At 40.4% G+C, this 18,519-nt stretch overlaps 1 protein-coding gene across 4 annotated transcripts in view; it reads right to left on the bottom strand.

The window, feature by feature from the left end:
* LOC146757743 (ubiquinol-cytochrome-c reductase complex assembly factor 1-like) overlaps positions 1–18,519 on the bottom strand; it is a 50,517-nt gene that overhangs the window by 21,610 nt on the left and 10,388 nt on the right. For 2 of the 4 annotated variants that reach the window (XM_085519432.1, XM_085519434.1), the window contains 3 exons: positions 17,560–17,632; positions 11,748–11,805; positions 4,892–5,000 (listed from right to left, as the gene is read on the bottom strand). In XM_085519432.1, the coding sequence (XP_085375558.1) occupies positions 4,892–5,000; positions 11,748–11,805; positions 17,560–17,632 (240 nt within the window). The remainder of the gene's footprint in view (positions 1–4,891; positions 5,001–11,747; positions 11,806–17,559; positions 17,633–18,519) is intronic. The other 2 variants (XM_085519435.1, XM_085519436.1) reach the window with 1 other exon arrangement.

Raw genomic sequence — 18,519 nt, 5'->3', positions numbered from 1 at the left:
TTCAGAAGCACAATGCTATGAGAACACACAAGAATATTGCTGCCAAGAAGAGCCCAACAACAGCTTACATGTAGTTGGATAAAGACTGATGCATCTAAGACAGGTTCGTGTTGTTCTTTTCAGTGGCTTTTTTTTGTGTTTTTTTTCTCCTTAAAAAAAAAAATTAAATTAAATTTTAAAAAATAAATAAATCACATTTCTGTTGTCAAACAATCAGCTGAAATTCTGCTCCATGGAACTCCAGCATCCAAAAGCCCTTCTGATCAGGTCTGCAGCATCATCTAAAGGTATTCAAATACACTCAGACCCACAATAACTGCTTTCACATACACACAGTTACTGCAACAATACTCAGCTCAGGTTAATATTCAGGTTGCTGAAGCACTCTGATAAGAATACAAAATAGCAACTTCCAGTATTGCCTGAATCCCCTTACAAATGGATGAAGCATCTGCCCATTTGAGGAGTATAAATCTATTCAGTGCAAGCCACAAGGTGGAGATCTCTGGCAAAGCAGTATCGAAAGGAAGCCTTGTACCCAGCCTAATGTTACTATTAACACTTGGAGCCATTGCATCAAGCCAATTTTTCTGTTTGTTTTTAAAGTTTGATAGAAATGTCACTAGTGGAAAAATTAAGTAAAGAGCACTGGTTAGCCACAGAACTGGACACACCTGGCTGCAAACCCACCAAAAGAAACTGACTTCATTAGTACTAGGGACAGCAGAGTAAAATTTATATCTGAAATATGCCTGCACCAGTAGAATTTGCTGAGGCCACAGGCTCTCCGTGTGTTTTTACAGCTGTGTCAAGTTTTGGTTTCTGACTCTTGCCGACATTCAGGAGTGCTGAAGGAGCTCAGGCTAACAAGTCCCAAAACTTTGTAGCTGAGATTTAGATTTCAGCAATTTTAACAACCATTTTTTGAAATAATACAAACGCCATTTGGAGTTGGAGCTGATGTAAATTAGCAGTTAAAATGCCTGGCATTCTATCGCTTTCGGCTCCAATGATCTTGTGTACTTAAGAGCAGACGGCATATGTTAATAAACCATCAGTATCACTTCAGGAATATAATATCCATTTTCTGCATCAAGTGCTGGAATTGCTGCTAGATATGAAAACGAGCTGAAGAAATGCAGCCTGGTCTGTCAGCAAGTTCAGCTAATTGCATCCAAGCAGCAAGTTTCATACAGGTGCTCTGTCCCTTATACCACAATACAGCAGTGTAGCAGCCCACTTCAATACTGACCACTGATACGCTGCAGGACAGAAAAAGCCAGGTACAGAATGTCCTCACCACCTGGGAGCTGTGCAGGTGACAGCTTAGTGCCCTAAAAGAATTCAGCAGTTTCCTTTCATTTGACTTATGTCTGAGAAAAGCTCAGATTATGAAACCTGAAATGAGAAACACTAATGCCATCATCTTTTTATCTACTATTCTTCTCTTGATATATTTAATTATCCTCTTTTGAAGGCATAGTATATACTGGCTGCAAGATTGAACTGCTTGAGAATAAGTAACTGTTAGACGTATTCCTCAAATGTTTTGTCAGAGCATGAGGGAGAAGGCAAAGCATTACCTCAACTTTATTTAAAATGAAGCAGTAAGGATAATATACCAGGACTAACAGGCAGATCCTAACACCAAGGGTAAGTGTCCTTAGCCTATCCTCTATGGTCCCTGGAACTGCTTAAGCTGAGATGTGAAGAAGGAGGTCTGTCAGAGTACATGCATGTGCAATGGAGAAAAGTTAGGAAGGGTGAGCAGGCAGGGGTGAAATAGGAATTATCTGTGTAGGGCCAGGGCCAAGGTGGGATGGTAGGCTAACATCCCTAGTACAAAGAAAAGGAACGGAGATAAGGAGCAAGGGCGCAGCTGATGTCTTTGACCATCCACGCATAAAGTATTTTCATCCAGTACACGATACATACTACATGAAGAAACCAAAGAGTTCAAAGTTGACAAACTGATGATTGAAAGATGAGGAATAATTATAAAGATGAAAAAAACACTGAACAATCATATAAGCTGTGTACCTTCACAAACAGTATGGGGAAAAGAGCAGTCCTGATTTCCAAATTTACTAACTAGCACACTTCACTATGCTTTCTTACACACCCTTAGTACCTAGTCTAGTTAGCTGTAACCTTAGGAGTTTACCCTGTCTTACAAGGAGTCTCATTAAAATCAATGGGTCTCTGTACAGCTCAACTATATTAAATATACGCACAGATGAAGCTGTTTGTGGGATCAAGCCCTTAAATGTGTGCATACTTTAAGCATCAGCTATTGCCACATAAAAGCTATGTTAAGACAAGGTCGGCTACAGCCAAAAGCCTATCTTGGTACCAACGTAAAGCACATCACAGGAATCTTATTATTACAATCCAAGCCTGTTTGCTATTATGCTACATTATCATTATTAAAGATTGTGAAATTTAAACTCAAAGACAAACTGAAAAGATGCCTGGCTTGTCAAGCAAGGAATGAATGGCATTCAGACAACTTAAGAACTCTTCCCAGTTGCATCATACAGCAACCATACAATTATAACAAGCATTTATTAACATTTGAAGCTCCAGATCGAATGAAAAATAAGGATAGACATTTTTCTTTTCATTTAAAACATTTTTGGGGGAATTTTAAGAGCAAAGGAATAATTCAGTTTGCTGAAATGGTTACTTGCTTTTCTTCACAAAGAACAGACTGTGAGTTCTATCTTTTTCCCTTCAAAGTTCTTCATTAAACTTCTGTACAACTCTAATTTACACCAAGCTTCATTTTTGAGTTCAGCCCGCTTGTAAGAGTAGCAAACAGCTTTGCTTCTCTTTGCTGCTTGCTGCTGCTTCAAACCCTGCAAGGAAAACTAAATGATGGCATTTGAGGTTAGTTGGTAGAAGAAAAAGTCAATGTCAAAAGGAACAAAGAAATAGCTTTCTCTCCAGAATAGCATTCTCTCTCTGCCCAGATGGACTTCTAAAACCCCAAAGGGATTTTTGGAGGGTGGGAGAGCAGTGGTATAGGGTTTTTTTTGTTTGCTTTTATAAAAAAAAAACAACCTTAAATTTACACCCACATCAAGGATCTGAACTGTCTTCAGTTCCTACAGAAACACAAAACAACCATTGCTATGACATGGAAGGCATAGGAAAAGGACAAAAACATATAAATTTCCCATTTAATTCCATGTTTTTCCTCATATTTTTCACACACCACTGAGCTACTTAATTTTTTTGTTTCTCTCTCTTAGCTAGGACTAGGTTAGAAAGGAAATTAAGGCCAAAAGTACAGGATAATGAAATACTGAAAACAAAATATGTGAGAAATACAATTAAAGATGAGATTTGAATGCTAATTGATAATCTGTATTGCTTAAATAAATACAGAGATTTTAGAATAGCCAGTTAATAAGGTGAGATGTTTGCCATTGGGCCTCCAGAACTGTTCCAGAAACGTATTTTGTTTCTCTGCTCTGTGAACTGCTTCTGCCCAACCTGCACTGCACAAAAGCAGTTGTTTGAAACCTGTTACATGAGTATTTATATCATTGTCTGTCTCCTAGAATGAAAAAATACTTTGAAAGCTTTAGGAAGAAATCTGTGCTACTAAGAATGAACTGTACCAGCTATCATCTGATTTGCCCAGGCTCGCTCACACTACCTCATGGCATCTGACCAGGACATGAAGGATTCCCACTTATTTTTGTCTCACCCATTAATGTAGCTGGAAATATTAAGGTGCCTAAATTTAGACCCACCTTAAAAAGCAATCTGTAACACAGGAAGGCTAATTTCCAACAGATAGGGAAAAAAGGGTTGATAGAATCACTGAAGTTACAACACAATCTATGCTTTTTAGCACCATTTGCAAAACACAGTCTCAACGAAAAGAAACGTCTCGAATTGTTGGTGGGATCTCACACCAAATCATGAACTCACCTGTTAACTTCCTTGTTTGTCACAAACAGGTACACAGACAAACCTCTACTAAATAATTTAACATTTCTATACATTCTATATGTAGCATCAGAGAAGACCTTTCCTAGCCCCATTCTCTCACTAGAAGCATCCCAAATACTGACATCTCAACTACATCAAGTCTACTGCCACCACCATCATCCTGGAGTTGCAAAAACTACCTCTGCAGGGTCTTTTCTGAAGACTGTCACCAACACAATGAGGGAGAAATGTATTTACAGACTACAAGGCCAGAAACAACTCTTACAGTTACCTACCATAACCTTGCTCACCGTATAGGCCAAGAAGATCCAGTCTCATTCTTCTCTCAAACCTCCAAATCAACTATCCCTGGAGCTACGCTTTTCTTCACACTTCTCATTTGAGATGAAGTCTAGATACACTACGAATCCAGACTGAAAATTAAACTAATGAAAAGTACATAGTCATGTGCAGGAACTTAATAACTTTGTCCCTTAATCATCCTTTTACTCACTGTTCTGGATACAGGGAAAACTCAAAGCTCTTCTGGAATAACTTAAATTGCAGTTGTAAGCTTGGCACTAGTCATGTTTCTCCCTACCCAAGCTGCTTGTTTCCTATCCCCAAAATGCCCATCCTGTTACAGCAGCATCCCTGTGTATGCAATCACATGGCAAATATTTGAAAACTTGGTTACTTTCAGGCAAATCAGCCTCTTCATCCAGGCCATGATAGAGTTATCAAAACAAAGTTAGTGGCTCAGTACAACAGCTGCAGGAATGAGTGGCCAAGATGATATCCATTTGTACCAGCTTAAGTTCATAAAGAAATACACGTGTAACTACAGATTTATTATTAAGCATTCTTCCAAAACACGCAAAGTTACAAATGCATTACAAGAACTCAGTCATTAAAATGATCAAGATTATCAACACCAGAGTAAACTTACCCCCATCACCTTGCCACGCTGTTCAACATCCTCCCACATACAATGAACGATATAGCGACACATGTATTTTCCTGCTCGACCTTCCTGCTTCATTCGCACCAGACACATCCTGTAGGAACATAAACACCACATTCAGAGCTTTTAGTTTTTCAAGTTTGAAGAACAGATTTAATCAGCTTCAGCTCATTTAAGATTCTTCTTACAGTATGTGCTTTTGTCATCAGGTAATAAAAATAAGGGTTTCTTTTAAAAAACAACTACCATAAACTTGTTCGTTCTGTACTCAAGAGCTGTATCTGTTGGATTTTGGCCAATCCAGCTACGGAAGAGTGACAGTGGATTCTATATTGGCTGACAGCACTGTAATCTAGTTAAGCAGTACTGCAACTTAAATTCCACAGCCTTAAGGACATATCATCCTTTGGAGCAAGAACAAATGTCTTTTCTAATCCCAGGCTACAAGCCAGCTGTAATTCAGCTCGGTATACTAAAATGCTAAAAAAGACTGTAGTAGCTAAGGAGTGAAATCTTAAGCACGTTACAGACTTCACCCAAGCTCACATTAGCAATGTCCTAAATTATTTCACCTACCAGGGTCTAGGGATATACATCCAACCACTTGGCAAAACCCCTACATGCAGTACATGCTAGAAGAAATCACAGGTTTGTGAGCAGGATCTTAATGAGAATACCAGGCTTGTATACCCCTATTTTATTTTTTTTAAATAAAGCATTAAAGCCACTTGAACTTTACTGCTGCTGCTCAGCCTAAAAACCAAACCATCACAACCACACTTTTTATTTTAAACTACATCTCTAAGCAGCACAAAATGAATCACAGGCCGTTTCCTCACTGCACTAGGAGATGAGTACCACCACCAGAACACATTATCTGCCTCACTAGTCAGCTCTGCTCCTGCACTGCAAGGCTAAAAGCGTGGCTGGGTTGGCTGAGCTGCTGGGATGACAGGATGCTCCAACACTGAAGCTGAAACAAGTCACTGCTTTGCACAGAAACATGCAATGCTTGGGGAGCTGTTCACGTAAAACCTTTTTCTCACACCTTCTGAAAAAGCAAGAGAGCAGAGCTGCTGCAGGTCACTTCAACGCAGCCATGTTACTAATAGTGAAAGCACTGCAAGAGTTAAGAGGTAAAAATGATTTATGTATCTGTATCATATCTGCAGTGGAGATAAGATCTGGGCCTCCCTTCAGGCATTAGAAGTATTTGGTGCTCTGTGAATGCCAGCTCAACAGGGAAAATCATAAACATCTGAAACTTGCCTCTTGGGCTGACCTGTAAAAGGGCAGATGCCAATCTTCATGATGGATTCTATCTGATGTGCTGATTAGTAAAGGAAAGTGTAAAGGAAAGTGGGTTTTTTGGATTATTTTTTTTTTATAACATGCAAAGGAAGCAAAACTTACTGCCAGCGATGAGTCACAGAGGTAAAACAAGCTGAAAGAGCTGCATTGCTCCTGTACACTTTTCTAAATAGAACCATACATTTAAGACCCATACAAGGTCCATTCAGCTCACACATCAGTACCAAAGGAAGAAAAGCCCTTGGGCCAGAAACTGATTTCTACAAGGAGGCTTTTGAAAATGGCAGCCACCAGGTGAGAGGCTCCAACATAACACAGTCCTGGCAGAATGAGGTCAAAAGACTGGAGAGGGACTGAGGCATGGCAAGGAGATCAGTGATCAAAGGGGATGAGTAAGTTAGATAGCCTGGGGAGAAGATAATAGGGAGAGAAGGGGAAGGACAGCAGTCAGCAAAGGGAACATTGCAAAGAGTGGCAATTTCTGGCTTGGGAAACAGAGCTGTAAGGATTCCCAAGGTATATATGGTGATAGTGATGATTCTATGTCGGTCTAATAGCACCCAGCAACGAAACACAACTAAGGTCGTAGAAACATGGAATCACAGGATGATCATCTAGTTTCAACCCCCTGCTGTGGGCAGGGTTGCCAACCACCAGACCAGACAGCCCAGAGCAGGGATGGGGCATCCACAGCCTCCTTGGGCAAACTGTTCCAGTGCGTCACCAGCTTCTGAGTGAAAAACTTCCTCCTAATATCCAACCTAAACCTCCCCTGTTTCAATTTAAAACCATTCCCCCTTGTCCTATCACTGTCCACCCTCACAAACTGTCATTCCCCCTCCTGTTTATATGCCCCCTTCAAGTACTGGAGGGCCACATGAGGTCTCCCTGGAGCCTTCTCTTCTCCAAGCTAAACAAGCCCAGTTCCCTCAACCTTTCTCCATGGGAGAGGTGCTGCAGATTCTGTGAAGATGGTAGCAAGAAGTAAATCTATCAGCAACTGCTAAAAGAAAAAATGGCAAAGCTTTCTGCTGAAATGATGATCCAGAACTTGGAACACCTCTTTAGTTATCAGCCCTGACAAGAACCAGACATACAGTGAGCTTAAAACTTCTGTCTTAATTTCATCAGCTTCGAAACCTTTGTTCCTCTTGTCTATTTACATAATTGACCCATACACAACAGTTAATTAGTAAGAGTTGTTGTATTCCAAATTTTTTGCTCACTCTTAAGAAGTCAAAAACACTCAGCCTAAGACTTGGAAGCCTAACTTTGGGTTGAGAGAAGTATTTTTATACTACTCTCACTCAATTCACAACCTCAGGAAAAAAAAAAAAATAGCAGGAGAGACTTGGCAATCACCCCCACACGCATAAATACAAGTTCCTACCCAGTCTCCCTTCAGCAGCAGTGAACCAAGAGGAGAGCACAGCGCAAAGACCAGCAGTTAACAACCGCTCACTGATGAGCAGGAATGGAGCTGTGTTCAGAGGAAAGCCTGCTACCCTCGAAGCCTAAAAAGCAGCTCTGTGTTTGGATGCATAGTGCTGTCATAGAGCTGTTCTGCAGCACCACGAGTGAGATCATGGAATTCTGCAGTTTATTTTAAAGTTTGGTAGTTTGTTACTACACCTGCCGTCTGAGGTTTAAAAAGACACACACTCTTTAAAGACTATAAACTTTCTAACTGGGTCAATGCAGTATGAAACATTTAATCGATTCACTACATAACCTGTGCTGCAGTTTACTCAAATACTGACTCATGTTTGTCAAACCAGGAAAGCAAATCTATTCCAAACCATCTTTAGAAAGTTATCTACTATAGGTTGGGGTGGATAATTTGTCATATTTAAGTTAGGCAGAAAGATTACACTGGAAGAAAATCATATATAAGGATGACTGAAAAGGCACGTGAGCACATACACCTCCTTCCATCTTAGGTGAGAAGCAGCATTTTCCAACAGGAGCCTCAGCTGTAACTGTTTCTGCCAGCATAGTAAAACACACTGGTTTAAGCACCAGAAGCGGAAATCAGCCCTACTCCATCTAAGTGTTGAGATGCAGCTCAGTGCTATGCAGTCAATGTCTGATGAAGCATTATGCATCCAAGGTTAAAGCCCACTCAGAGCTTCCTACTACCCCCAGCACTGGGACAGGCATCCTGCTTCCCTCAGGTGTTCCAAGACAATAATTTCTAGGGTTACATCATTCCAGACCAGAGAAATGACTCGAGTTTAACAACAGATGTAACAACAACCAAATTAGAAAGCTGTTGTTTTGTTCCGTTTAACCCGAATCATTCATGAAGCGCCAGCAACTTCAGGAAAGGAGAAGAAAGCTCCTGAATAGACTTCAACTAGATGCAGGGATGCGCACCTTTATGATGAATGGAAGCTCAGAATAATGGTGTGGAGTAGAATTCTGAACTCTTGCTATTTCCTTTAGCAAGCGAACATGCCATTATTCGCTTCAGCCTCACAATTTCACTAAGTACATTATTTACAGCCAAGCACAGGATTTTGTGGAGGTACAAACTGACAGAGCTCAGCATGGCTGTGCAGCCTCCCCCATCTCCCAGTGCCCACACTTAGGCTGCTCTGCACATTCACTCATGGTGAGGCAGGATCAATCTTAAGACATCCCAGACAAAACCGTTCTTAAAACATCTCTCAGGTAAGATATTACTCACTTTGGTGTAATTTTAAACTCCCCCATCTCTGCTCTTCTAGGATGAGCCACAGACAATTTTTTCTCTTTCTTCTGAAACAGCATATCTCAAAATAGTACAGTAACCTCAGACCTTTCTCTGCAAATCTGATACATTTATCCCTGCAGGAACCATTTTTCACAAACTTGATGGTTCTTGTTCTCATCTACTCTCACTCAAACTGACCAACACTTTCACAAGCACAGCTTTTCCTTACAGAAAAAAAATGAACAAACCTTGGTGTTGGAATTGAAGCTCTGCTCTATTCTGACCCTAAATGGTAATGCAGGATGCACCACATTTCTTAGTACAGTCAAAGTCATCACTTTCACCGTTTGGAAACTGTGTGGACACAGTCTATACTTCAATTAGACTGTCACAAGAAAAGAACAACGTGGCAGTGGAAATGAAAAGCTTGAGATTTCTTCCTAGAAGGTATGAGCTTCTGAGCCTAAAGTCCTACTGATATCAAGGGTGTGAAGTAACTGAAATAGCCTATACAACTCAGGGAAGAACACTAGAAGGCTGATTTTCTAAAGTATAATATTAGAAGAACATTGGCAGGAAATGGAGGAACATTATCTTCAAAAAAAATAATAAAAATAGAGCTAAATATGAGTGCCTGAACCTCCCCCTCCTTTCTGGTTACACAGAAAGTTTGGTTTGCAGAAGAGAAAATAAGAGACAGATATTCAAACAGTGAAACAATCAGAATCTGTAATGCAAGGAATATGCTCTGACAAGCATCTTAAAGTTTAAAAGAGGTAATAGCACAGAGTTGACTGGAACATAATGGACAATGACAGCAGCAAGAGACTAGGAATGTTTTTACTCAATTAGATATATATTAAAAAATCTTATATTTTCCTGCTTCAGAAGATATTCTAAGTCAGTTGAAAAGTCAGTCTCTGTAGGTGAAGAGGGAAGGAGCGAGTAATCCAGAAAGTGATCTACACTTGTGAATGGGAACAGGAATATCTTAACAGATGGTGATCAGAATCTATGGTCAGGTTGTTGGCTGCCATATCATAAATACTTCTAGCCTGAGACAAAAGGTCCAGGAGTAGAGACAGGCATTAAAGCCTTCAGAAGGAAGGTACCTTTACATATGCTAGCGTTAGTAGAATCCTTTGTGCTCTACTCCATCTTTATTGAGGTTGATACTGATTTTATAAAGAGAATCAGAGAGAATGCAGCGATATATCTGCCATGTCATTGCAGAATCTTGGCTGCTGAGATAGCCACAAGCAAAACAAGCAGCATCTTCCAGTGGCCCAGGTAAGTGAGCAGGCTTCTCTGTGATCTAGAGCATCAAATTAGATCTCTGATTTGTGAGAATGACAGCAATCATTTAGGTCAAGCTGCAAAAAACAAGGAGAAGCCAAGCATAAAAACCTTAGAAAAATGAACCTTTTATTAAAAATTAGCCTAGTACTACCTTCCAGATTCACATTATCATTGCTGTCCAATGAAACAGCAATTTTGTTCCTTCCTGCTTGTGCAGGACCTTCTTGTTAACACAGACTATAGCTTAAGCATAAGAGTACTTCAGTTTCTCTCCTTAAGGGTCTCCTTAGCATCACAGGCTCAAAGAGAAGCAACTCTTGGCTTCCTCAGACATAGAGGTGAAACTTCTATCAAATATTACATAAATAAACAGCTATCAAATATTACCTTCCCTATCATAGTTTCCTTATTTACTTTCACGCGTAGCAGTTGTGAAAGAATACTGTGCGTTTTGAAAGCCATGCTATTACACGGCACATTTTCCTGTCAATGCAAAATTGTTATGAAAAGTGTGGGTCTTTTGCAGATTTGTGTTGCCTCCCTTTCTTTCTCCTCAAGTACTTAAAACAAGCGGTTTGATTTCAACATTTAATGCAGATTTCCAAATATCAAACTAAATGATTAATTAATTCAGTCATTGAAACCCTTTTCACATGGAACAGTAAGAAATAAACTGCAAATCTCAAGGGTGACCCATTAACTGAGCCCACTGATTTCATTAACCAATTCAATGGTTCCACTAATTAATTCATTCCTAAGTGAAATGAGCTGCCCCATCTTTCAATATATTGAGGAGACAGGAAATTAAAAGGAGGGAAGGGGGGAGAAAAAAGGAGGCAAGGAAATAAGGGGCCTGTTCTTAAGTGCAACTATTTTAGTACAAACTTCCTTTTGAGTCTTTGGGTAGTTAAATGTAAGTCTATGGACTTCAGTTTCATGAAAGATCTGGCACTTAACAAGAATTACTGTACTCCCCTGTGCATCCTGCTGACCTTTATAAGTATGTAATATTAGATGAAAAACTGATTTTTTTGGCTACTCTTTTCACAAATGAAAAAGGAGGAAAAAAACTTAATGTTTAAGGTGTTAAATATTTTTAGATGTAGCCAAGCTGGCATTCACCAACCTGTACGTACATTTCAGAGGTGCAAGAATAAATGCCAGTGCTATAATTTGTTAAATGCTTCTGACAAGCAGCAACTTCAACCACCACAAATTCTCACAATTTAAACCACTTCTACATAAATTTAAACTTTTCCTAAAACACCTAAATAGGATTTTTCCACACAGGCTGAGTAAGGCTTTTAGAAAGCTCACGGCATGGGTTATTCCATTACCTAGGAATACAGAGATTTAAGATGTCAGTTTCTCCATGGGTCATTTTGCTCTTTAGTAGAAAACTATTAGAATTCATTATTTAGTAAATTGAATGTTGCCACTGTTACCAATAATCATGGAGCCTACTTTCTTGCACAGTAAGGTACATATAATTTTATTTCCTGAGACTATTTATATTACTATTCAAGTTTCACTTACCAGACATGAAGCTGGGCTACTAGAAACCATGAATTCAATGTATCAGGCATTTGGCACCCTTGATGGGAGAGAGAAAAAAATAAATAAAAACAAATATTAATTTAAATTTAATCTGGTTTTGTACCTATTAGATTCACTACACCAAAATCTGAATACATATTAATAATTTGATTTCTAGCTCTACTCAGTAAGGACACATTGGAAGCAAATATTTACTGTCACATATCACTAAGATCTAGAACGTGCAGTCACAGGACACTGTAGATAGACTTAACCTATTTAGAACTCAGGTAAAACTATTATGAGGAAAAAAACCCACCACAATGAAGGATCACAAAGAAAAAGATATGGCTTCTACCTCGATAAATCCCAGAGCAGGAGAGAATTACAAGGAAGTGTCCAGTTCTTGCACTCCTCCTTTAGCATGGGCTGATTCCTCCTGCCAGAGGCAGGATGCTGCTCACTGTGCGAGCTTTGCTCTCACTCAGCTGTTGTGGCTTGCTATGTGGCTGCACAACCCATGGCACTCTCGGAGTACCTTGCCTCAAGCCATCACATCGTAGGATTAAAAGAACAAACCAAAAATGGAAATAATTTCTCTTTTCATATTCTGTTCTACTACTACAGCTGCTGGGTTTCCCACGGATGTCTACACGCATGTGGACATTACACTATGAAACCATTCGTGTCATGATGTTGGGAGGCTGGAGATTTAGGCTCTATGCCACAGAAACCAGACTGCTCTTCCTCATGCTAAAAAAGCACGGACCTATGGGTTATGTGCACAGTAAGTCCTTCAGTTCCTCTCAGATTTAAAGCTAGTTGTGGGAAGCCATTTCTACAGCTGTCTCTTGAAGATGTACCCTTATGAGAAGGACCTGACCTCTTGGCCTATCCAGCACCTGGCCTCATCTTCTGCACTACTCAAACCTGGGACGCAGAGTATTCAGAAGCAGACTCTCCCATTGGATCTGCCTCAGGGAAGTCAATCTTTCTGTACTGCAACGTATTCTTTCCTAACTCCTATACTTCCTGGCTCTTAAGCAGCAACAAGGAGGCTCACATGGATCACAAAGCAAAATTTTTAAAGCCTCTTTCTTTTTATATGTCAACCACAGTCAGGCAACCACCACAACAAACAAGCAACTCATCACTATTCCTCCTCCTCAAAGAGATGATGCCATCAGGGGACAGAACGTGCCAACCTTCAGCATCGATGCCTATACATCACCTACACCACCTCTAAGGGAGTATAAAGACACTAACTAAAGGTATATTTGGAGGTTAACCACAGGTTTCCCCCACCCTTTTCCCCTTTTGGCTGTCTCATTCCTAACAGAAATAGTTCAAGTCCTTAGAAATGAATACTTTGACCTAAAGGCAAGCCAAGGCATCTCCAACCAGAGCAAGAGTGCACAGTGCATGCATTAATCAAACCATTTAATTAAACGAGGGTTCCACGGACAAGGTTCAGAGTGAGACACTTAGTTCAACAGACAGAGGTTTCTGAAATAGAAGTTACCATGCATCAGCCTTCTACCACAGAAACTGTTCTTCACTGGAAAGCAAAGCTGACACCTCCACTGCTGGAAACTCTGAAGGTTTTTAAAGACCTATTCAGTAGAAGAATTCAGGGAAGAACTTTTTCCTCCAACTTCCCAAGTGTTGCACTTCTGTTTCTTCATTTACATTTTAACTCCTGTATTAGGAGTGGCTATATCCTAATTTAAAAGAAGGATGGTTGCTTTAGAGTAACAAGTTTGCCCTTAGTTACCAGCTTTTTAAAAAGAAGGCACTTGAAAAATCTGGAGTTGCAGGAAACATCCATCCTAAAATTCAACAGAAAATTATTCACTTCAGAGTATAGTTAGACAGGAAAAAACAATGAGACAGTAACACCACCCATGAAATCAGCTGGGGAATAAATCTATTCTGCCCGCAGAACACACTCTGTTCACACATCTGTATTTAAGAGACATAAACACTTACAGGGACATATCTCTTTTTCCAGTCATATATTGCACCTAAAATGCATCAGGAAAGAGCAGCAAACTTTAATGTAGAACTTTTTTGTGATGGAAAATGCAACCAGCACAATTTAAGGAAGGAGGAAATGAGATAACATCCCCACATCCTGCAAAAAAAAGTCAGTATCCCATTCTTAGAGTACCGACTGACAGGTTGATCAGGCACGTATCTACAAGATGCCTGTGGGGCTGCAGAGAACAGAAGGATCCAGAGTGTTGAAGGTAAACTCTAGCCCTTCTGTTCTGATCACCAGCCCCACTAGAAACTACTGGAAATAGAGCCATCTCTTTGCTACCACAACTGCAGGACAATAGGGCAATTAATAGTATTAACATTTGAAGATGAACTGTGGCAACCCTATAGCTCAGGCTCATCAACAAATTCCAGCTCAACTCTCAGTATCACCTATCTGATCCTAAAAGCTCTCCTGGTCTTTCAAATATAAGATATGAGGCATTATCCTCACTAATGGTTACTTCATTTGTACCAGAGGAGGTTTAGATTCACAGAATCACAAAATCATAGGGGTTGGAAGGAGCCTCCATAGAGGCTTTGTCCCTCCCTGCAGAGCTCCTCTCCAGCAGGTCATCCCCCAACCTATACTGATGCATGCAATTATTCCTCCCTAGGTGCAAGACTCTGCACTTGCTTTTGCTTAACCTCATCCAGTTTCTTACCACCCAGCTCTCCAGCCTGTCCAGATTAGACATAAGAAGGAACTTTTTCTCTCAGAGAGTGGTCAGGCACTGGAATGGCTGCCCAGGGAGGTGGTAGAGTCACCGTCCCTGGTGGTGTTCAATAGGTGTCTGGATGAGGAGCTAAGAGATATAGTTTAGTGGCCTGTGGTAACAATGATAATGGGAGGATGGTTGGACTGGATGATCTTGTAGGTCCTTTCCAACCTTGTGATTCTATGATTTCCTGATTTTGTTAGAACTACTCAAACTCTGCAAGCTTCGTGCACAGGAAGTTTTGTACTGGTAATCCATCTATTCCCTCTACTAATTCTCTGTTCTCTTTTACACAAAGTGTATCTGAAGTCCTAAAACAGCTCCACTTTCCATATAAGCAGTACAGGGTAGCAGACATTTGAATATCAGCCTTTAACCAAAGTTCTCAAAATTCTGCTTTATGATCATTTATGGACAAAGGGACAGCAGAACGGCAGGTATAATAAAATTAACTGCAGTATAATACTGGACTGTCTCAATTGCAACACCTCCTTCACATCTTACAGAGGATTCACAACTCACGTATTTTAGGCACTACTGTCCAAAAGCGTAACACAGAGAAAGGCAGTTCACAGGGCTCATTCTGCATGAGAGAAACTATCAGAATGTTCCCTGGGTACCATCAGAAAGGCACTAGAAAGCACAACAGTCTATAAGATGTGAAACACTACCTGTCATTGCTCTAGCCCTCAGCACCATAATATCCTGGCAGTCTATTCTCACCTGTCAGAAAACCACCTTACAGAAATCTGCACACCAATACAAGATCCTCATGGTCATGCAGTTATTATTCAAGCCACAACATAACCACATCACAAAAGCAAGTCCAGAAACACTGAAGAACCAGTCCTGATCACACAGGGTTAATCAGCCCGCAAATGGTTTTACACATGCATGAGTGTACTGTTTTCAAGGCCAGCTCAGTAGGTTAACAGCTTTCACAAACTACAGAGAAAAAGCTAATAAGCTCTCTAGAGACCAGAGCTGACTTTGTGCAGTTCACTTGGATATCTCAACACCATGCAACCTCAGCCAGAAGTGCTGGGGGCAGCAAAGCCAAGAAAAAAATAAAATTCTCTGCTAGGTCTGTGTGCAGTCAGTTTTGGTGAAGACAAACCTGAGCCAGGTCCCATACTGCAGCATCACTATTCTTACGGGTCCTGAACAGTGCAATTCATTGTGTGGGCATGCAGCACCCACATCAGCATGGTCTCAGGTACACCTTTGCTTGCTACGTCACTGAGAAACAGAACTAAGGGTAACTGCTTCCTGTGTCTCCTAGCCCAGTCACCCAGACTGCTGTTTTGGGAATGAGCTGTAGTCCTGGCTTAAGGGTTGCCCATCTTCACTTGAAAAAGAAACAAGTCAGAAAAGGAAAACCCCATTTTCATTGATCCAGTTTGATTTTAAAAGGATAACCTGAATGCAAAGTTGTATACCTTGCATGGTTCTATGTTCCCGTTTTTTTAAACACATATTTCCCACTGCTCAATTTAAGCCACAGCTGCTTGCCATCAGACCCTTCTACATGCCACTAGTTCCCTAACACAACAAAACAGTAAGCCAGCAAAACACTCAACTATTTTCTTACAGAGACCTACACACTTCAGTAGATGTGGTAATTTCCAGTCCAGAGCACAGGCAGAGAGCTCATGAAAAGCCCAGGAAAAAATAGAGAATCGAGCCTTTTCCCTTTGGCCACTACTTCAACTCAGCTACCCATGGAACTACAGCCTAAGCCCTTTTACATCAGTGTCAAAGGTCTCTGTCCATCCCACCCAAACCACCTCTCAGGTGGAACTATTTTTTAAATACAGATCATGTCACATGCCTGTTAGGTTTTAAAGCCAATCTCCCAAACAGCTCTAGGTAGAGAACCGTAACAGAAACTCTTTACATCTGTTTTTGTATCAGAGCAATGGTTTCTTTGGAGCCATAGCCGAAGACTTGAACACCACAGGATTTTTATAACAGCAGAAGACACATCACACAGCTTGCTTTGCTCAGATGGACACTATTTCCTTATGGAACAAAGGTCTCAAGTGTATGCAATAGGAGTTCCCCAGGTGTCAAATCAGAGCTGGACTGGCTACAAATTATGATGTAGAGCAAAAAAGAAAAAAGGAGCAACAGTGACATTCTGGAGAAACACGAGGGAAAGGTCACCTGCTCTTTGTGATGCACTTAAAGAGCTCTGAGAATTCTTGCTTTAAAACAGCAAGATGATGCCAAGAATACAACTGAAGTGATTTTTACTCAGTAGTAAGCCTGAAAATCAGTGACAAAGAGGAGACTTGGCATCTCCTTCCCAGACACGTTTTGAAATTCCTCTAATCTGTTAAGCAGAGATAGTGAAACAACAGCTAAAAATAGCAACACCGCTACCTGAAAGGCAAATATGATGAAGAAGGGGAAGTCTGAGGGGGCATACAGCTGAGCAGCGGTATGTGCACAGCAAAAAACGAGGTTCCAGTTTTCTGATCGCTAATGATGACTCCAACTGCTTACAGAGTTCTCTCAATTCTACCACCTCTGAAACCACATCAGAGTTTTGGAAAACCTTCTGAAAACCATTGGAAATTTTTGCAGCAGCAACATCATATAACAAACCCCTCTCAGTACGTTTTGCACTAGATGAACAAAGATATGCCTTACACTAGACCTTCCCAGAACTCGTCATGGGACAGATAGGACACAGAGACCATTAGACCACAGGGAAAAAAAAAAGGAATAGGCATCTGGATTCTTCATTTACCTCACTCTCGGTAACAGAAAAGGCAACACTCTTCCAGTTCCAGGTTATTCTGAGTTTTTTACCTACCCCACCCTTGTTAATCACTACAGGACACAAAATCTAATGACTTCAGACTCCAGAGCACTCCCCAGCACCTTTGCCCTGTGTAATGTTGTAGAACAGCTTCTTGTTGGCCGTGCACTGTTGGCCCCTGGAAAGTCTAACTGCTCTCTTATCTATAATTCTATGCAACTTTCATCAGCATTTCTCTCATCAGGGTAATACTTCAAATTCTAATATCATCAAATTCATGACTTACTGTTAAAAAATTCCTCGTAGTCAGTTTTCTCCACACAGCATGTGTACATGCGCAAAGCTGCTACCTTAATTTTCTAAAGAAAAAGAAAAGACAACACACAGAGTATTCATGATGAGAGCCAGTGGACACTGCCCGTTTTGTTAAACACATATGCTGCCATCTTCTACAAAGACTTCTAAGAATCACAATGCCTCAAGATTTGAGAGCATGTTAAACATCATATTATCTCTCAGGAATTACCAGAGTATCATTCATCCTGCCTTGAGGCAAAAAATACAACCCCAAAACATGGCTAAATGACTTCATGAATACCCTTCTCTATCTAGTTTAATATAATATTTGCATCACAGAATGAAATGGCTTTCTCCACATAGACTCCAAAGATCCCAACTCCAATAATTTTCACTGTTTATGTACATGAGAGTGGATAATTTAATGTTCAGGAAGTTGTATAGCAAACAGGCACTAGAAACATCTTCTTCCTCCCCACAATAATGAAAACTGACTAGCAAAGCTTTAAAGACAAAGAAATAATGCCACGTGATGAATGATATGATGTATATTTCAGGTGCTTCAGAGCTTAATTTTGTTCATGGCCTGCTATTCCACCAGGAACACCCAAGGGCACCACACATTACCAAGATATGTACGCTGAAGCACTAAAGAAAACAAGAAATGACAGAAAAGATCTGCAAGAGAAGAACTGCTGTCCCTTCCTTTCCATCAATCTCAAGGGAAGCAAAAAAGAAATAAAAAACCGGAGGCCAGAAAGAAGTATTGGGTTGATTTGTTTGTTTTTAATAGATATCAATTAAGGATTGTGTCAATAATCACTATGCTATAGATAAAGACCCTACACCTGTTGAGCGATGCTTCAAATTACCAAAGTATTATTTGTATATCCTCCAACCAGGATAGGGAGGTTACAACTGATCTGCTGTGGAAACACTGGGGCTATTA

This window comes from Coturnix japonica, chromosome 19 (genome assembly GCF_054131305.1).
Source record: "Coturnix japonica strain WE chromosome 19, WE-NBRP24, whole genome shotgun sequence".
Taxonomy (NCBI): Eukaryota; Metazoa; Chordata; class Aves; order Galliformes; family Phasianidae; genus Coturnix; species Coturnix japonica.
This window is presented reverse-complemented; position numbering and strand designations above follow the sequence as displayed.